Raw genomic sequence first — 21,842 nt, 5'->3', positions numbered from 1 at the left:
ACACCACCTGGACCTTCAAAAGGGTAACATCCAAATAGCATGGACTTTTGATCAAACAAAATCAGCAACATAATAATGAATTATTGAATTGGGGATATGAAAACATGAGTGAATAAATATTTAAAGCTGTAATATGGAACTTTTTGGGCGACCCGACCAAAATCACATAGAAATGTTCATTGTGGGCTATTTCTATGCTTCCCGTTCTTAAGTTTCATTTTTGCTTCTTTTACTTACTTTCGGTTTTGTCCACTAGCTTCAAACAGCTGAAAGAAAACTGTTTTTTGATCATGGAAAATATATTTCACAGCAGTTTGAATGTTACAATGATTCTCTACACTTGCTTATTTTGTCACACACTAAAATTAGGTTGAACCATTAGAATTTTAGCAACCATGGAAGGGGGGAGCGATTTCTGCATAGTGCACCTTTAACCTAACATTAAGTCTTATGAATCAAACTGTGTTTGTGATAATAAAGTCCTTGATCCTACTACATCTTCTGATTAAAAGGTCCAATGCAGCCATGTTTGTCTCAATGTCAAATTATTTCTGGGTAACAATTAAAATGGTCAAAAATAAACAAAAATAGCTTCTTACCAAAGAGCAATTTCTCAAGGAAGAATTTTGCTAATACTGTCTGGGAGTGGTCTGAGAAGGGAAGGGGAAAATTTTAAACTAGCTGTTAATGGCAGAGAGGTTTGGTCTATTAACTCATTTACTGCCTGGTGATGACAAGCCAAAATGCCATCCAACCAAAACAGGCTGACATTTCAAACAGCTCTTACACTAAAAGGGCATCATCACAGTATTATTCCAACCTCAGTGTGGAAACATGCAGTAGATGTAAAACACAGGAGGAAAATCACATTTTTGACTGCACTGGGCCTTTAAGGCCATGATCCTGCTGCATATTCTGATAAAATCCTTGATCCTACTGCATCTTTTTATGTTCTGGGTCTCCTCTACAGGTTCTGGGGAGAAGGGCTGTGCTAGGCTTGAGTTCTGCTCTCGACCGGGCTGGACGTGTTGCTATCAGGACCGCTGCAATGCCTAGAACTGACTGCAGGGACCAATAACTCCACGGGCAGGCAGAGGAAGGCGAGCAAGACAGATGGAGAAAGGATCTGTGAAATCAGCCGACAGTAACTTGAGGGCTTGTGGTCCGATCTGCTGTTTAGCATTTGGTGACTCATTAATGTGTTCGTAAAAAAGTGCAATACACACAACTTCGATGATGTAAAGTCACATGAAATAAAGTCAGAGGACAGTTTTGAATCCACTAATCTCGGGTCTGAAATGCAGTTGTGAAAGGAGTCATTTCATCAGTGTTTTACTATGTAGGCACACACAGTCACTTTATTCATGAGGTGTCATGCTAAGCCATTCTTGCAAATGTGTTGTTCTGAATCAAGATGCTAAAAATGGGACATCCTTCCCTCCACTGCGGTAGACAAGCAGACTTTGCTCCTCCGTGTGGGCTGCCTGGCAGTCTGTGGGTCTGTTGATCTGTGTGTCAGTCAGCAAGTACCTCCTGACATGTTAAATCAGCATGGCACTAGTCCTCGGTTTACCCACACAGTCGAATACCACGGCCAGAAACCTCTGTTCACTGTGCGGACCAAACTATAGACAGACACATCCAGAATCAACTAGGGAAGACAGTGAGATTAATAACCTCTTCACTATACAGACATAAACACACAGATACACATGCATGCATACACACACACACACACACACACACCAGGATAGGTATCAGGGTTCAGATCGATTACAGAACACCAGACAAACAAGCTCAGGGACGGAGAGATGTTTGAGGAAGGATTCAACTTGAACTTTGCCAAACTCAGATGATAGTGACGAAAGTGACAAAATTAAAACTGGAATTATTTACTGTAGTTACGCCCTTTTATAACACAAAACATTCAGACCAAGATCAACATAGAAATCAGTGGAAATTGAGTGGGGAAAATACTCAAACATAAAAGCTTTTCTTTTTTTGAGATGTTTATTTCCATTTTTTTTCTTTTTTTTTTTAAATCTTCAGTATTTTTCTGTCTATTGACAGGAATGCATGAGAGACAGATTGGCTCAAACATTGTCATGTGAAACATTTGTCAGTCATATCTTACCAACATTATATCATTTCAACATTGTCATTATCAGTATCACCATCATCATGGGTGGTGGTGACCGTTTATTCTGAATATCACAAAAGGTTGCACCTGTCTTTGCCCTCCCCCAACCCAAAGACTTGATAATCAGAGTGGGCACACATATATGCCCACTCAATTTTCCCTAGGACGATTGGCATGGGTGTGCCAGTCATTTTGCAGAGGAGTGTTGGGGGAAGACAAACCCCCCCCCCCCCCCCCCCAGGACACTTAGACATACATTCACAGGGATGAGGTTTCAGACCAGTCAATGAGTTTTGTGTTTAAACTCACTTCCCTTTGTGTGTTTTGGATACTAGCCCATCTAACTTGAAAGCATAATTCTGAATTCTGTACAAGCCCTTCAGAAAACTTCCCCTCAAAAGATGGATGGTTGAATAGACATAAATGGACCGCTCGGTCTCTCAAAAATATCAGATCTTTGTCAGGGCCCAAACATAGGATGCCCTGGTGTCCATATCTCCCACACCTTACTAACCCTCCCTACCTTAAAAGAAAATATATTCTCTCCCCTTAACCAACATAGGCAAAACTCACCTCACCTCACCCCCTACTCCCCTCATTATGGCAAGGAAATTCGTCAGAGCAACATTCAAGGGACATATCTGATGTAGGACTCTGATTGGCAGACCACTACAGAGCCTAAATGGGGTGAGATGAGTTGGCCATGAATATCCTTGAATAACAAGAGGAGCGACATCCCCAGATAGACTGGGGGCGGAGGCACTCTCAAAGCCAGTTCACTGTCCCACCATAACACCTGCCAGGGGAAGAAGAGCACATTTGGGACCATAGTTTATGAGGACTCAAAGAGCTATTATTCCACACTGTACTGTATATGTGTGTACATGCTTGGCCTGTGGCTGAGCTGCAGTGTGCCTCCTAGTGGTGAAAGAAAGCACTGAGTAATGGTTCAGTGGATCGACAGGAAGCTGCCAAAATAATGGAAACACTTGAATAAATGAGGGATACAAAATATATTGAAAGCAGGTACTTCCACACAGGTGTGTTTCCTGAGTTAATTAAGCAATTAACATATACTTAGGGTAATGTATAATTTTGGCCATTATCTTGACTACCATGGCTATGCCCCCCATAGGATGACAATGCCCACATCCATAGGGCACAAGGGGTCACTAAATGGTTTGATGAGCACTAAAACAATGCAAATCCTGTGCCATGGCCGTCTCATTCACCAGATCTCAACCCAATTGATTCTGGAGCGCGTGCCCGAGACAGCGTTTTCCACCACCGTCATCAACAAAAAACAAACAAATGAAGGCAATTCTCGTGGAAGAATGGTGTCGCATCCCTCCAGTAGAGTTCCAGACACTTGTAGAATCTATGCCAAAGTGCATAGAAGCGATTCTGGCTCGTGGTGGCCCAAAACCCTATTAAGACACTTTATGTTGGCGTTTCCTTTATTTTGGCAGTTACCTGTATAACCTCAAGATGAATAAACCAGACACACACACACAGGCATACCATTATATACATAAAGTAGCCACACCTGAATGTACAAAATGGACAATTATTGGATGGGAAGATCTAGCAAGACCACATGGTGCCCTGAAAACAGGTGTTTTAGCGTTCTAGAGAGACTCCAGATATCCTAGGGCACGTGTCAACCTGCTTCCACTGAGAGCCGAGTGTGTGGGTTTTCGCTCCGCCATTTTACTTGATTAGTGAATTAAGGTCGCTGATTACCCGTAAGGAACTCCCCCCTCACCTGCTTGTCTAGGTCATAATTGAAAGGAAAAAAACAAAAACCAGTAGACACTAGGCCCTCCTAGGCTATGAGTCATACAGCCCTGTCCTAGGCTATGAGTCATACAGCCCCGTCCTAGGCTATGAGTCATACAGCCCCGTCCTAGGCTATGAGTCATACAGCCCCGTCCTAGGCTATGAGTCATACAGCCCCGTCCTAGGCTATGAGTCATACAGCCCCGTCCTAGGCTATGAGTCATACAGCCCCGTCCTAGGCTATGAGTCATACAGCCCCGGCTCATACAGCCCCGTCCTAGGCTATGAGTCATACAGCCCCGTCCTAGGCTATGAGTCATACAGCCCCGTCCTAGGCTATGAGTCATACAGTCCTAGGGTACGAGTCATACAATCCTGTCCTAGGGTACGAGTCATACAATCCTGTCCTAGGGTACGAGTCATACAATCCTGTCCTAGGGTACGAGTCATACAATCCTGTCCTAGGGTACGAGTCATACATTGACACCTGTCATTGTAGGAGGCATATTCTGAGGTCATGAGATATTGTACGGGGTTAAACAAGTGTTCACGTTCTATGCACTCAGAAGCAGAGCATTCTGGGAAGGCAATCCCATGTTCACTACAACTACAGAACCACATGACAAAAACGACAGGAAAAAAATCTACCTACATTAAATCTACCTACATTATAGCATTCCCAGTTGCACAAGCTATTGATTTGCGAAAAACACACCAAAAAAACCTGACAATTATATTATAAAAAGAGAAAAAGAGTTTCTTTGTGGACCAGCTGGAAGTCTACATCTTTGAGGACAACGTTAGAAAACCTTTGTATAACACTGATACAACCATGCTCTCATGCAGTCTTTCACTAGGATTACCAATGTCTTTACCTCTTCACTTACAACCCTGTCAATGCCACCTACCAATCTTACCACACCGTCACTGACATGCACTTTACTTACAGTCCCTCACTCATCTCTCACCAACAGAGAGGAGATATATATATATATATATAAAAGATGAATCTACACCACGTGCCTTTTACACAGTCCTCGCTCTTCTTTCTGATAATGACAAACCTGGAAAAATACTTCCATCATGCAATCCTGTATAACTAGCTAAACCTTTACTGTGCATTGCAGCACATACACATTAGTACATATCCCTTCCACCTTTCTTCAGTCTCCCTTGCCATAGAAAGCATTGGACTCTCTCTCCCTAGCCATAGACAGGCATTAAAAAAAAAAAAAAAAAAAAAAAAAAAACTCTCCTCCATTCCCAGCTGAAAAACAGAAGAGCCTTTCTCTCTCTCTCCCTCTCTCTCCCTCTCCTCTATGCCATGTCTGTGGAAATGTACCAGCGCATTCCCACCGAGGGGATAAAGATAAGACTGGGTAGAAGAGAAGAGTCTCTCTCGCTCTCTGTTGGCTGTGTATTCCTGTGAGCGTGATCCCGTCCTGAGTTGCTGCAGATTGGGAGGAGGGGGGAGCTGGACAAACCCTCCTCCGGAATGACACAACGTGTAAACGGCAGCTCACACACACACATAACACATAACATTTCTTAAAAACATCTCAGTCCATAGAGCAGAGAAGGAACACTCCCCAGAACGAGCTTTTAAAAAGGTCTAAATCCTAAATAAAAAATGAAAAGAAACGCTAAAAAAAAAATGGTAGCATGTTAAGGTAGGGCGAGCAGGTGAGAGAGTCACCTGGGTACGTGTGTCGCTGGTGGTTCAGTGTGGTCATAATGTCCATGGGCCACAGGATATCCTATGGACCATTATTCATCAGTCCTTTTTGGCCTTTACAGCGAGGCTGGATGGATGAGTTTCCTGCAGGGACTCTTACCAGAGAGAACAGCTTATTGCCATGAAGCAGTCTGCAGGCGCGCGCGCACACACACACCTGATTGAAAGTCCAGAATGATGGAGTGTGTGTGCTATTAGCTGCATGTGTATAACTGCTTGTGTCTGGTCACACAGTATGCTATGGTGTGTTATTGCAGATTGTTGCATTATTGAGCTAGGATTAGGTTTAAGTTTCTATGGTAACATAGCCTAAAGACTATATGATGAGTATTGACAAAGGGCTGGACTGGGGAGTGAGCATTAGCCAGGGGTACCTGCCTAGCATTAGCTAGGCTCAGAGAAGAGGCACTAGGCTCTTGTAGCATAATATACTTGTGTATAAAGACATAAGTAATACTTGGTATCAAGTACTATATGAGTATCTATGATAGCAACATTACAATGATATTTGAACTGTGTAAATGATCCTGATATTTGGCTGATCAAGGAGTGATGTTGGAGTGTGATTTTGTGTGTCTTTGTGTATTAGTGCTAGTGTTTGCACGTCTGTGTGCTTGTGTGTCCCTCTCTCACAGAGCATTCATCTGCAGACTTGACTTAACCATACGACCCAGAACAACCACAACATTCTCTCCTCACACAAGGCTGAGTGACAGCGTTAAAAAAACATCAGCCACTAATATCACTGCTTGTCTCACTTACACCCTCCATTCTTATCCAATTAACACAGACTTCGAAACAAAAAGAAGAGCATGAAAAGAAACTAAAAAGAAAAAAAGGAAACCTGAACAGCAAATATTGAACCCTGCTGCGCTTCTCCTGAGAAACGCAGTGACATCGAGGTGCCTCCAGGGGGAGTGCTGAGCAGGAGAGCGCACTAGGCTGCATCACAAGTGTCGGTCTTTACGAGGGTGGGGTGAAAGGGCGGCCCTCGTCGCTAGGAGTGGCCGTGTCGTCGCTGGGGTCCAGGCTGTCCTTGGGGCTCAGCGTGCTGTGGGAGGGGGGTGGGGTAGACTCTGAGTGGGGTGGGGTCATCCCGGATGGGGGAGGGGTGTCAGGGGAGCTCTCCTGCCGTCCATTGGTCGTGGGCTCGGTGGGTGGTGGGGTAGGCGTGACGATGGCCGTATCCCCGCAGGGCACTGCTGGGGGGTCAGAGGTCAGGTCGAGGACGGAGGGCGGAGTTGGGGTCGCGATTGGCATCACGGCCGGCTCGGTGGGGGTGGGCGTCAGGGGCACCGCTGGGATGGTGACGCGGGGTTGGAGTTATGCAGGAGCCCCTCCCCCAGAGAGAGGGAAGAGTCGCTGGGGACCAATGAGGGGGTCTTCTCCACCAGCCGCCACTGCATGACACTGGTATCTTTCCCGCCCGTGGACACCAAGTGACTGTCGTTGTGCATGAAGGTCACATTAGTCACATGACTGCTGTGGGCGCTATATTTGTGGCTCGGTGCCTGCGGAGGAAGGAGATTATATTATGATTTGAAGCAAATATTACAGTATGTTATAGTATATACAGTCTACGCTTAGTACAGGGATGGTAGCACTGATCAGTGTTCAGTAAGTGGCTGGTGCCCAGGGGCAGGGCTGGCTTACCTTGGGTCTGGCACAGGGGTACTGGAAGAGGTGCACTTTGCAGAAGTCATCAGCCAGAGCGATCACCTTCCTGTTGTGGGATCTGATCAGGGCGTTGATGTCTGTGCCATCGGAACCCTCAGGCCACACTCCTGGAAGACACAAACACACACACACATTGGTGGTTTTGCCCCACTATCATAGTTAAAATATGGAGTCTGAGCAGTGAACCTGTGTGTACTTTCCATATGTGCCCGTACATAAAGTCATGTCAAAAGCATACCACCAGGGGGCAAACAAACACTGTAAGAGAGACTTCATATACCTCTCCATGCACTCTAACATGCTCAATACACTCCCTATCCTACTTTCCCTCCCTCACGGGTCTGTACAAAAACATATGCATGCACATATAGAAATAGTGATCACTTCACACACACGTATGCAATCTCTATTCTCAGGGGTCCTATCAGTTACAGCCAGTGGCGTCAGTTCAGCTAAACCTAGGGTATGGCAAAGTGGGGTGTGTGGAAATACCCCATCCCCCAAAGCAGGTGGAGTGAAACACTGTTCACACTTCCCAATCCAAAACCAAGATAAAAAGCAAGATTAAGGTAGGCAAATAATCAACAACAAAAAAATAAGCTTACAATAACATTGCAGACATCAATTAATTATTATTGGACGAAAATAAGTGATAAATGTACAGTATACTCAAAATGTGTTGCAAGTAAGAAAAAGCTATAATTTATTAAACTAACGGGATATGTATGTGTGAGATTCAGTAATTATACACTACCGGTCAAAAGTTTTGGAACACCGACTCTTTCAAGGGTTTTTCTTTATTTTTACTTTTTTTAAATAGATTTTTTAATTGTAGAATAATAGTGAAGACATATGGAAGCATCCAGTAACCAAAAGTGTTAATCAAATCAATATATATTTTATATTTGAGATTCTTCAAATAGCCACTCTTTGCCATGATGACAGCTTTTCACACTCTTGGCATTCTCTCAACCAGCTTCATCTGGAATGCTTTCCAACAGTGTTGAAGGAGTTCACACATATGCTGAGCACTTGTTGTCTGATTTTCCTTCACTCTGCGGTCCAACTCATCCCAAACCATCTCAATTTGGTTGAGGTCGGGGGATTGTGGAGGCTAGGTCATCTGATGCAGCACTCCATCACTCTAATTCTTGGTAAAATATCCATTACACAGCCTGGAGGTGTGTTGGGTCATTGTCCTGTTGAAAAACAAATAGTCCCACTAAGCCCAAACCAGATGGGATGGCGTATCGCTGCAGAATGCTGCGGTAGCCATACTGGTTAAGTGTGCCTTGATTTCTAAATGAATCACAGACAGTGTCACCAGCAAAGCACCCCCACATCACAACACCTCCTCCATGCTTTACAGCGGGAAATACACATGCAGTGATCATCCGTTCACCCACACTGCATTGACTGACCTTCATGTCTTAAAGTAATGAACTGTCATTTCTCTTTGTTTATTTGAGCTATTCTTGCCATAATATGGACTTGTTTTTTTTGACCAAATAGGACTATCTTCTGTATACCATCTCGACCTTGTCACAACACAACTGATTGGCTCAGATGCATTAAGGAAAGAAATTCCACAAATTACCTTTTAACAAGGCACATCTGTTAATTGAAATGCATTCCAGGTGACAACCTCATGAAGCTGGTTGAGAGAATGCCAAGAGTGTGCAAAGCAGTCATCAAGGCAAAGGGAGGCTATTTGAAGAATCGCCAATATTATATTTGGAATATTTGGATTTATTTAACACGTTTTTGCTTACTACATGATTCCATATGTGTCATTTCATTTCTACAATGTAGAAAATCGTAAAAAGAAAAACTCTTGAATGAGTAGGTGTTCTAAAAACCTTTTACCGGTAGTGTATGTGGGGATTTTAATACGGTGACGGAACCTAATGATCGAGTATCAGACAATTTCGTACATTTAAATATTAACTGGAACAGTCTCTTGAACAAAACTTTTTATGAAGTGATATCTGATTAATTATACGGTGGTGAACCTGACTCGTGCAGAAACGAAACACTGTATTTGAAAAAATATACTCTTGTGTACAACTGTCAGAAAGAGTGCGTACTGTAGTAAAGTGGATTTGTTTTGTCAAAAAGTAAATTGTCTCCTATGCCTAATTGTCATGAAGAGAGTTTTAGTATTTCACCCCTTTCAGTGAAATACTACAGAACTAAAAAAATATCGGGTTTGATGTCCTGTCTTCAGAAAGTATTCACACCCCTTTACTTTTTCCACTTGTGTTACAAAGTGGGATGAAACTTTTTTTTGTCAACGATCTACACAAAATACTTTGTAATGCCAAATTGGAAGAAAAATGTGAACATTTGTAAAAGTAAGTAAGTAAGTAAATAAAACACTAAAATATCTTGATTAGATAAGTATTCAACCCCTGAGTCAATACATGTTAGAATGGCCTTTGGCAGAGATTACAACTGTGAGTCTTTCTGGGTAAGTCTCTATGAGCTTTGCACACCTGGATTGTTTTCCTAAAAAAAAAAAAAAAAAAAAAGAAAACTCTAGGTCATGCAGATGAAAGCCTACCCATAACATGATGCAGCCACCACCACGATTGAAAATATGAAGAGTGATGTGCTGGATTTGCCCCAAACTTAACGCTTTGTATTCAGGACATAAAGGTTATATATTTGCCACATTCTTTGTAGTTTTATTTTAGTGCCTTATTGTAAACAGGATGCATGTTTTGGAATACTATTTTTCATTATGTACAGGCTTCTTTCTTTTCCACTCTGTCAATTAGGTTAGTGTTGTGGAGTAAATGCAATGTTGTTGTAGATCTCCTATCACAGCCATCAAACTGTTTTGAAGTCACCATTAACCTCATGGTGAAATTCCTGAGCAGTTTCCTTCCTTTCTGGCAACTGAGTTAGGAAGGAAGCCTGTATCCTTTCAGTGACTGGGTGTATTGATACACTATCCACAGTGTATTTAATACAGTCACAATGCTCAAAAGGGATATTCAATGTCTGCTTTATTTTTTATTCATCTACCAATAGGTGCCCTTCTTTGCGGGGCATTGGAAAACCTCCCTGATCTTCGCGGTTGAATCTGTGTTTCAAATTAAGGACCTTACAGATAAATTGTACACACACAATATATATCCTTCAAATTAGTGTTTTAGCCATATGTTACTGACAGGCTATTTCAGCCACATATTGCTGACAGGTGTATAAAATTGAGCACATAGCCATGCAATTTCCAAAGACAAACAATCGCGGTAGAATGGTCTTACCGAAGAGCTCAGTAACTTTCAACGTGGCACCATTTAGGATGCCACCTTTCCAACAACTCCGTTCGTCAAATTTCTGCCCTTCGAGAGCAGCCCCGGGCAACTAAGTGCTGTTATTGTGAAGTGGAAACGTCTAGGAGCAACAACGACTCAGCCGTGAAGTGGTAGGCCACACAAGCTCACAGAACGGGGCCGCCGAGTGATGAAGCGCATATCACATAAAAATTGTCTGTCCTCGGTTGCAATACTCAGTACCGAGTTTCAAACTGCCTCTTGACGAAACGTCAGCACAAGAACTGTCTGTCTGGAGCGTCATGAAATGGGTTTCCATGGCTGAGAAGCCACACACAAGCCTAAGATCGCCATGAGCAATGTCAAGTGTGGAGTGGTGTAAAGCTTGCCATCATTGGACTCTGGAGCAGTGGAAACGTGTTCTCTGGAGTGAGGAATCACGCGTCACCATTTGGCAGTCCAACGGAAGAATCTGGGTTTGGCCGATGCCAGGAGAACGCTACCTGCCCCAATGCATAGTGCCAACTGTAAAGTTTGGTGGTTGAGGAAGTGAAGGGAAATCTGAAGGGAAATTATCAAATGACTTACTTAGGATTACAATTGACAAGGACGCATGAAGACAAAAAAAAAATTGACCAAAGAATGAACAGCGCCTCGGTACAACACATAGACATAGCGGAGCACCGTGGCATGGTGCTGAATGGACAGCGCCTCGGTACAACACGTAGGCATAACGGGCACTGTGGCATGGTGCTGAATGGACAGCACCTCCGTACAACACGTAGGCATAGTGGAGCACAGTGTGTTCTTTTCATGAACATGGCCTTATTTCGTTACAGAATATTGTATGACTGTCATTCATATTCCTTTCACCCAGCTCAATATTACATCGATAGGTTTAAGCTATTACATGATACTCAACTTTCCCCCTATACCCATCACGAGGTTGCTAAAACCTAGCCTACAAATGAAAGTTTACAACGTAGGTGCACAGGTCGAGAGAAAAATGTTGTAATCAAGCTGACAGTGACACATTCAATACCGTCATTCAATATATTGATAGGTTTAGGCTACTACATGACACTCAAATTGTCCTTATACCCATCATGATAAATATCCTATGAATGAAAGTTTACAATGTAGGTGCACAGGTCGAAATTTTTTAATCAAGGTGACAGACATTGACAGATTCAATACCACCTTGCAAACTCCTGCCTGCATTTAGCTGATCTAGGGTGGAATCATTAGTCCAAACAGTTGCAAACAAGAGTTTATATTGGACAAATTCAGATATGTTTGTCCCTGTTTAGTTTTGTTAGCATCCATTTAAGAAAACGTTTTAACAGAATCAGCTGAATAAATACACCCATGATCACGCCCAAACACAGTTAACTTACACAGCAACCACATACAAACAGCACGGTCTCTTTGCTCGTTGTATAATTCCTTCTCACATCTATGCGCTATTCTGTGACCAGGTAAAAAAAAAAACTTTCCAAGCCAAACCGTCATATCATAACTGCTACATACAGCCTACATAGTTGTCAACATATTAGCTAACATCATAGTCAACATAGCTACTAGAACTAAAGCGTTAGTAAACCCACTACTATCATGCAGTAGTGTACAGCAAGCAGTTAGGCATTTACACCGACGGGCCCCGGAAACAACAAACTAATAAAACCGAAAGCTTACCTTGACTTGGATAGCCATAGCCAGCTAGCTAACATAACATCCCTCTCTGTTTGAGCCAGGTGTATGAGTAGGCTAAAATGGCTAGCAGCATTCGCTAGCTAGCTGCAATATGTAACTTTTTGGGTGATATGTCCCAATTCACATATAAATATATGTTGTGTGTGCAAGTCTAAGTTGAGGTAGATCTGTTCTATCTGCTTTATTTCTATGCTTCCCATTCTTATGTTTAATTTTTGCGTCTATTACTTTCAGTTTTGTACACAGTCTTCAAAACAGCTGAAAATGAAATATTTTTGGTTATGGAAAATATATTTCACAGCAGTTTAGATGGTACAATGACTCTACACTATACTGGCTTGTTTTGTCACAAACTGAAATTAAATCAAACTATTAGAATTTTAGCAAGAAGGAAATGGCAGAGTGCATCTTTAAGTGAAAGTTTAAAAAAAAAATACAATGAAATATAGCTAGCTCTCACTCCCTTTCTTGCTTCTCCTTCATTTAAGAAATTAATTTGCTCAAAACTGTTCAACTATTGTCTTTCTCTCAGAGTTATCTAATCACCAGATTTTTGCACTGCAGTGCTAGCTAGCTGTAGCTTATGTTTTCAGTACTAGATTCATTGTATGATCCTTTGATTGGGTGGACAAGATGTCAGTTAATGCTGCAAGAGCTCTGATAGGTTGGAGGATGTCCTCCGGAAGTTGTCATGATTCCTGTGTTAGTCTACGAAAGGGGGTGAGAACCTTAAGCCTCCTAGGTTTTGTATTGAAGTCAATGTACCCAGATGAGGATGGAAACTAGCTGTCCTCCGGCTACACCATGGTGCTGCTAAGGCTACTGTAGACCTGTGTTTTAATCAGTTATTTGGTGATGTGAATATATCTAGTATAGTTTGATCTAAAAAGGATAACTTTAAATGTTTTACAATTTTTTATGAAATTTATTGAGGAGAATGGTCCTCCCCTTCCTCTGAGGGGCCTCAACTGGATCAATTGTAAACTGGCACTCCACATGAAAAAGGTTGCCAACCCCCTGCTGTAGGCTATTTAAAGCCACCTTTGTTGAATGGCGCATACAGTGTATTATGACAGTGTCATCGTCTCGTGCCCTTCCCACCACCATTGTCTCGTTGCGATGCATTCAGAGATGTTCCTCATAATGTGTGTGCCCAGCTCATTTTCGCATTTGCCTTTCTGCATTATTCGCCAGGGAAGGGAAGAAAAACAAAAACCGGTGGATATTGAAGCATTGTATCAACAAGGTGGCTCTGAGAATATTGAAACATTGCATTAACGAACGAGGCGTCTCGGAGTCTATTGTACCATTTTGTATCAACAAGGTGGCTCCGAGAATATTGATATTGCAACATAGTAGCCAACCACAAGGTAGCTCGTGCAAATTTTTTCCCTGAGCCAGCTTGTCTCTGTCTGATTATTGTGTTGCCAACGCAGCAGTTGCACCATTTGGGTGCCTGTTAAATTTAAAAAAGAAGCCCTTTATCCACACTATAGCTATATAACTTAGCAACATTTAATGATGTTTGGCCAGCAAGAGTTGACCTGTTAGAATATTACAGCAGAAGCAGGTAGGCTAACGGGTAGGGATTAGGGATGCCGGCAAAGAATGATAAAGTAGGCCTACAGCAAGAAGCTCAAAAAAGGTTAGCCCAACTAAGTAGTCATAAATTATTTGCATTATCTCAATTATTATTCTGTGACAGCATAAAAATGCGCATTTGCTATAGCCTACAATTGTTATTGGCTTTGAAGCCAAAAACAGGACATGTAAATAGCAAGTTATTCAGTCGTGTTTATTTTCATACCAATAAGCCTACATGAAACCAAAATTGCACTAGCCTATTGGGCGAATTCATGAAAATAACAATTACATTCACAACCTATATTTTAAAAGCAATAAAACAACTTTTGGTTTGGAATGGTCAGAAAAAAGGAGGGTTCCCCACCACCCAATTCAATTAACCCCTGGATATCAGATTACAACAAGGCTTGTTGCCTACTTTAATTTTGGGGCCTAATCATTACACCCCTGGTTGTAGCCTCAGACAATCTACTGGCTGAGAACTGTGAAAACAGAAAGTCAAGAGTTAACTATATTTCCAGCCCCATAAAGAACTGAAATATGTGGAGTGGGGGGCTAATGTGGGGCTATTATTCTGAGCCCAAGTCCCTCCGAAAGAGAGAATGAAAAAACTGGGATGGGGGGGAAGTGAGTGATGAGTGAGTGAGTGAGTGAGTGAGTGAGTGAGTGAGTGAGTGAGTGAGTGAGTGAGTGAGAGAACGAGATGGACAGTGAAAAAGTGATGGACAGAGAGACAAAAAAAAGAGGGAGAGAGAAATAAAGAAAGAACGAGAGAGATACCACATAACACACAATGCTGCAGTGGGACAAAACCAGTAGTGAAAAGCACAGCAGGGACAATTCTGGTAGCAGAACGAGAGTTGGAATGGAAGGACATTAAATTCCTATTATTCAAATTAGAGCTCTTGATTTCCTTTCAATGCTACAAACTTGGGTACGACATCTAAAAAAAAAAAAACTGAATAAGAAAGAGTAGAGAAAGAGAGGATGAATGAAGGGAGAGAAAATAAAACCGGGGCAATAGGCAGAACGTGTAAGAGTGCGTGCGATAAGTTGCTGATGTGCAAACTCCCAAACCACACTCTGTTCAGTAGTAGGACTCATAGAAACATAAATTGCAACCACACAACCACAGCAGCTTATAAACCCACACCAGTGAAAGTAAAAACACACAGACACAGACACAGAAATCTAGCATGGCACAGCCAAGAACCGTGCCAACGTGTTTGAGGATGAATCACCCCGAACAGAAAAACCAATCCCACACCATATCCATATAACCTAGGTACTGACCGAAGACATGGTAGCCCAGCACACAGGTGTAGGTGGCCCAGTCAATGTCCTTACACTCAGAACGGTTACGGATGTACTTGCAGCCATTTGGAATGTCCCCTGCAAAAAAAGGATAGAACCAAGTCAGGGCATAGTTTAAGGGGATACTACACAACAGAAGTGTAATGCAAACAGGTATGAGCTATACTGTATGTTGGTTTAGCACGATTCTTTTAAAAAGTTTATTACATTTTTTGGGGGGGATAAATAGTCCTTCATGGATGGATCAGTAACATAGCATGAGACTCCATCAATGAAGCTGTAGTCTCACTGAAGCATGACAATCATTTGAAGGCGTCTCTACTCACAGTAGAGGATCTCATAGTCTCCTGAGTTGGACATGATGAACTTGTTGTCGGGGGACCAGTCAAGATGTGTGATGTAGCTGGAATGTCCCTGTTAACCACAGAGTGAGAAAGTTTGATACATGATTTAGAGAGATGAAACAGTTAAATGGTCTATTTTTTTGTTGTTGTTGTATTTTACCCACTTTTTCGCCCCAATTTTGTGATATCCAATTGCGACCCAATTTCAAACTCGTCTTATCGCTGCAACTCCCCAACAGGCAAAGGTCGAGTCAAAGGTTGAGTTACTCGTCCTCCAAAACATGACCCACCAAACCGCGCTCCTTAACACCTGCTGCTTAAGCCGGAAGCCAACTGCACCAATGTCTCGGAGGAAACACTGTTCAATTGACGACCGAAGTCAGCCCGCAGGTGCCCGGCCCGCCACATGGAGTCAATAGAGCACAATGAGTCAAGTAATGCCCCCCGGCCAAACCCTCCGCTAACCTGGACGGCGCTGGGCCAATTATGCTCCGACCCGGTCACGGCCAGTTGTGACACAGCCTGGGATCGAACCCATGTCTGTGGTGACGCCTCAAGCACCCCAATGTATTGCCTTAGACCCGCTGCACCACTCGGGAGGCCCTAGTTAATGGTATTTTAATGGAGCTAGGGACATATACAGCAAGTATAGTACAGCTGACTTAGTTTTGCACATCATTTCATGTGACATTTTGGCCTTTATAAAAGTTGGAGCAAACTCCAGTCTTCCACCTCAGCCCATAGGAGGAGACACTGTGTGTGTGTTTGTGTGTGTGTTTGTGTGTATACATGTCTGTCTGTCCTCCCCCTCACTCAGGGTCAGGGAGGAAATCTCTGTTAGACTATCTTGGCACTTGGTTTGATTTCCTTCAAGTCTGCAGGCTTTCCTCCAACACAAAGACCAATACACACATGCAATCATACACATGCATGCAAACGCGCACACTTTTACACACAGGAATGTCACTGACATCCTGCCAAGCTAGACACTCCACAGCTGCTGACCTCACTTTCTCACACAAACATATACAAATCTGAATTCCATACTGAACGACCCGCACACACACACACACACACACACACACACACACAAAAGTTGATGTATTTCTCTGTTTATGCATTTCCCTATTTATACGTAGAAACCTGCAGTTATTTATTTGAAAAACAGGACATGCATATTTACGCGTCACTAAAAATCCCCATAAACAGTTATACACAGAAAGTACAAAACATTAGGACCAGGTGAATCCAGGTGAAAGCTATGATCCCTTATTGATGTTACTTGTTAAATTCATTTCAAATCAGTGTAGATGAAGGGGAGGAGACAGGTTAAAGGAAGATTTTTAAGCCTTGAGACAATTTAGACATGGATTGTGTGTGTGCCATTCAGAGGGTAAATGGGCAAGACAAAATATTTAAGTGCCTTTGAACGGGGTATGGTAGTAGGTGCCGGGCGCACAGGTTTGTGTCAAGAACTGCAATGCTACTGGGTTTTCACACTAAACAGTTTCCCGTGTGTATCAGAATGGTCCACCACCCAAAGGACATCCAGCCAACTTGACATAACTGTGAGAAGCACTGGAGTCAACATGGGCCAGCATCCCTGTGGAACGCTTTTGACACCTTGTAGAGTCCATGACCTGACTAATTGAGGCTGTTCTGAAGGCAAAAATATTAGGAAGGTGGTCTTAATATTTTGTACACTCAGTTAATATCAGTGCGTCTCACTGCTTTACAGTGGAGCTGTGCTCACAGACAAGGGTCCAGTCATTTGCCAACGCCTATAAACGCCTCAAACCAACCTTCCCACAATGTATTTCTCCCCTCTGGAGCCCTGGGTCTTTTTTACATGACCAACACGTCAAATGAGAACCCTGCTTTAATACTCTCTCACGCAATCCCCAGGTTATTTTTCAGCAAATCTAAAACGTGACTGCTATGCACTTAGTCTTGTGATCTGGTATAAAAAAAACAACAAACAAACACACAAAGCACTATACCACACACACTGCTGTGGCTGCAAGGCTATGTACGGTAGGTTGCCTGGGGGCGTAACCTTGGACCAAGACCATAGTGGTCAAGCAGCAGAAGCAATGACCGTGACCACGACCTGAGCAGCATGATACTGACCATTGGCACCATCACACAGATGACCATGAGCCCACAGGGATGGAGGGAAGAGAGAGAGAGAGAGAGAGAGAGAGAGAGAGAGAGAGAGAGAGAGAGAGAGAAAGAGAAAGAGAGAGAGAGAAAAACGGTTGTGATGTATGAAAAAGAGACTACATGAATGAGAGGGACATGAAAGAGGGGGAGGAGAGGAAAACAAGGGACAAAGAGAGAGGCCGGACCAATGCGTGCATGACAGAGTACATATAGAGGCAACGTACATATAGAGTGAGAGAGAGTGAGAGGGGAGAGGAGAGAGAACATGGGGTATAAAAGAGAAATAGAGACAGCAGACTGAGCAGCAGCCAAGTGGAGGCCAGAGGTTTAAAACAACAGTGGAGTGATTCATACTGGCCCTGTGGGGTCCAGACCACTGTAGCATAGTCTAGGGCTGGGCAGTATACAGTATTCTATGATATACCGGTATTGATGCAGGGACCGGTTTGGGTTTTTACTTTACCTTCTATACCGGAATTTGAATGTTTGGTTTGTTAAACGAGATACGCCATGTGTAATGTCCATTTGTATAATTGTTTACTCCGCTACTTGAGTCATCTCTCTCCGCTCTTTCTCTCTGCGCCACCTTCCACACAGACCTAGCCACGCCCCGTCACAACCATGAGACACTTGCGTTCAGTCTGTATGGTCAATGCAGCACATGCAACAATCTGGCATGTTGCTTCTTAATATAAATCCACTAGCGTTCTATATTAGTTTGTGTTTCTTACAATCTGCAAACAGCTAGTTTGTCTTTGCTTAGAAAGTTGCCCTACATCTTGTGACACTAATTGTTAGCCACTAATGCCAAATCTAGCTAGCTAATACATTTACTGAGTAATAAATGTTGCAAAGCAAGAATATGTTAGCTACATGACGTAGCTAAGAGAAAACATGCAATGTAGCCAAAGCTTATAGGGTCCCCTAGGAAACACTTATCAACACTTTAGTTCCTACCCTGTCACAATAACTCCTCCATGGCATTTTAATTTGTCGTCATCTCAAACACTGTATTCAAAGTTCCCACTAATATATTCTAACTATAGAATTAGAATAGTCATTCTATTTCCATGTTTCCAACAGTTTTGCTCTAATTCGCAAGTCAAATCGCAATTGCAACATTTGGTTAAAAATAAGTCCTAGATTATATCGTGCAGCCCTACGTGGCAGTGTGGAAATTATCACAATTGAGCAGTGGTGTAAAGTACTTAAGTAAAAAATACTTTCAAGTACTACTTAAGTTGGTTTTTTGGTATTCCTAAAGAAAATACTGTACTTTTAACTTCATACATTTTCCCTGACACCTAAAGTACTAGTTACATTTTGAATGCTTAGCAGGATAGGAAAATGGTCCAATTCACAAAGTTGTCAAGAGAACATCCCTGGTCATCTACTGCCTCTGATCTGGAGGACTCACTAAATACAAATGCTTTGTTTGTAAAATATATCTGAGTGTTGGAGTGTACCCCTGGCTATCCGTAAAAAATAAAATAAAAAACAAAAATGGTGCCATCTGGTTTGCTTAATATAAGGAATTTGAAATTATTTTAACAATTACATTTGCTTTTGATACTTAAGTATATTTAAAACCAAATACTTGTAGACTTTTAATCAAGTAGTATTTACTGGGTGACTTTTACTTGAGTAATTTTCTATTAACTTTTCTTTACTTTTACTCAAGTATGACAATTGGGTACTTATGCCACCACTGCAATTGAGTGCAGGAAATGCAGAAATGATACAAGTGCTAAATGTGTTTAGGTTGAAGTTGAATTGAACAGTATTCAAAAATGAAAAATACAATTAAAAAAAAATTAAAAATACTGTGATATAATATTTTGGCCATATCGCCCAGCCCTGGCGTAGACCTAATGGGATCACAACCTAGTCTACTGGTCATGATCTGTATACCTTCACCTCTAACCTGCTGGATTTAAACCCATCACTATACGTATATACAGGTAACTGCTAAAATAAAGAAAACACCAACATAAAGAGTCTTAATAGGGTGTTGGGCCAATACGAGCCAGAACAGCTTCAACTCTATTGGAAGGATGAGACACCATTCTGGTGGTGGAAAACACTGTCTCAGGCACCACTACAGAATCTACCATAAGTGTTTAATTGGGTTGAAATCTGGCGACTGAGACGGCCATGGCATATGGTTTACATCATTTTCATGCTCATCATACCACTCAGTGAACACTCGTGCCCTGTGGATCGGGGGCACGGATTGTCGACCTATGGGGGGGGGCATTGCCATGGTAGCTAAAATAATGGCATGTCCAGCATTTTTATATATGATGGGATGTTGATGGGATGTTAATTGCTTAATTAACTAAGGAACCACACTTGTGTGGAAGCACCTGCGTTCAATATACTTTGTATCCCTCATTTACTCATGTGTCGCCATTATTTTGGCATTTACCCAACAGTCCCCATCTGAACTGACTTTCTCTCGCTCTGCCTCGCTCTCCTGTTGCTTCTTCTGTTATTACCATACAGTGAAAGCACTGATCCTATCCATCTCTCCAGCTGCAGGGAGACGTCACTTCCTAGGGCCCCACACACACACACACACACACACACACACACACGCGCTAATCACCTCAAACACACAAACTAATGGTGATGTACTCACAATGCACTTCCCGTATCTGGTGTACTTGCGTCCTTTGTCCGACACGGTGTAGAGGTAAATGAAGTTGTCATGTGATCCCACTGCCAGCAGGGTGCCATCTGAAGGATGGAACAGGTAAATTATCCACCATATTTTATTCTCCTCCCTAACCGTTTATTGGTTTAACAATTCTCCCATCAAATCCAAGTCTACGGTTAGGATAGGGTGTAAGACAAGCTCCACCCACCTACGGAGAAGCGTATGACTGACAGCTGCTCATTGCCGTCTGTATGAATGGCCACCAGGTCTCTGGTCTCCGCATCGAGAGCGTACCACCTGGGACACGGGGGGGGGGGGAGAAACATCGCCGAGAATTTTGAATAATGGACTATTCCCATACAGGCGTGAGCGATAAGAGATGGGATTAATAGCCACTGCTGTGCTTCAGAGTTCGAGATAGGGTTAAGCTGAACTTACTTTCCTGAGTGAGTACCGATGGCCACAACAGCACCACTAGGGTGGAAGTCTGCACAGTGTCCATGCTCCTGAGAGAAAGAAACGCAAGAGGGAAGGGAGAGATGCAATTCAAACATACAAGTCGTTTTTTGAGTAAGGCCTGAATCCTAACTCAAAATGTGTTTGCATGCCTTGATCTCAATAAAAAAACTTTAAAAAAAAACTTGCAGCAACATTTCAATTACGTCTGTGAATAAAAACTCTAAAAAAGGGCAGTGAATGAGCGCGCATTCTTAATCTGCACTATAGAATAGTTCCGACAGGGAGGTATATTAGTTCTTACATCCAGCAGCCTGGTCCATTCCAAGCAGTGGTCCACAGAGTTCCACAGGCACACCTGCCTGTCCTGGGCACAAGTGAGGAACAGGTCCTTGAAGGGGTGAGATGCCAGCCCCCACAGCTCGTCTGTGTGACCCTAGGGGCGATAGGTCAGAGGTTGGGGAAAAAATGCGGATATGTAGTCACTTTATCCAACGTGACGACACACTTGAGTAGTTAACACGGCTTGCAGAGTAGTTAACACATATTCTGTATGGTCGCCCGTGTTACTGTATGGGAGAATCAAAATCCACAGTATCAAGTTCTAACCAACTAAGCCATTGGAAACACACCACCACTAACGCTCTAATGACCTCCTTCACATGGGAATAGTGTGCCTCAAAGAGGTGGCAGACGAGGGGAGAAGGGGGTGGGCTCAGTTGGGTGCCCTCAAAAGAGGAGACAAATATCTCTGCCAAGCCTGTTTATACAGAGTTGAAATCGCTGGAAAATGTATGCAGAGTTTTACCACGCAGCTCTCTGGAAAATAGCAGCGTCTCCATCGCTCTGCTCTTCCTCACAGAGAAGAAACGATTGGGAAAGCAGCTAGTGAGGCGGCCGACACTGGCATCCCTACAACAGAGCTGTCATAGCAAGGGCCCTGCAGTCCTCAATTGGCTTTAGTTCTCACACCCTGGATGTTTTACACACCTGTAGT

The 21,842-nt window shown here is 42.8% G+C and overlaps 1 protein-coding gene across 1 annotated transcript in view; it reads right to left on the bottom strand.

Annotated features, from left to right (window-relative positions):
* Positions 1–5,384: 5,384 nt before the first annotated feature.
* Positions 5,385–21,842, bottom strand: part of LOC135512420 (echinoderm microtubule-associated protein-like 4) — a 55,616-nt gene continuing 39,158 nt past the window's right edge. The window contains 9 exon segments of the mRNA XM_064934440.1: positions 5,385–6,962; positions 6,965–7,165; positions 7,308–7,438; positions 15,203–15,301; positions 15,550–15,637; positions 20,372–20,469; positions 20,598–20,686; positions 20,828–20,895; positions 21,150–21,281. Coding sequence (XP_064790512.1) covers positions 6,618–6,962; positions 6,965–7,165; positions 7,308–7,438; positions 15,203–15,301; positions 15,550–15,637; positions 20,372–20,469; positions 20,598–20,686; positions 20,828–20,895; positions 21,150–21,281 — 1,251 coding nt within the window. The 3' untranslated portion in view covers positions 5,385–6,617.

Source organism: Oncorhynchus masou, chromosome 24 (genome assembly GCF_036934945.1).
Source record: "Oncorhynchus masou masou isolate Uvic2021 chromosome 24, UVic_Omas_1.1, whole genome shotgun sequence".
NCBI lineage: Eukaryota > Metazoa > Chordata > Actinopteri > Salmoniformes > Salmonidae > Oncorhynchus > Oncorhynchus masou.
This window is presented reverse-complemented; position numbering and strand designations above follow the sequence as displayed.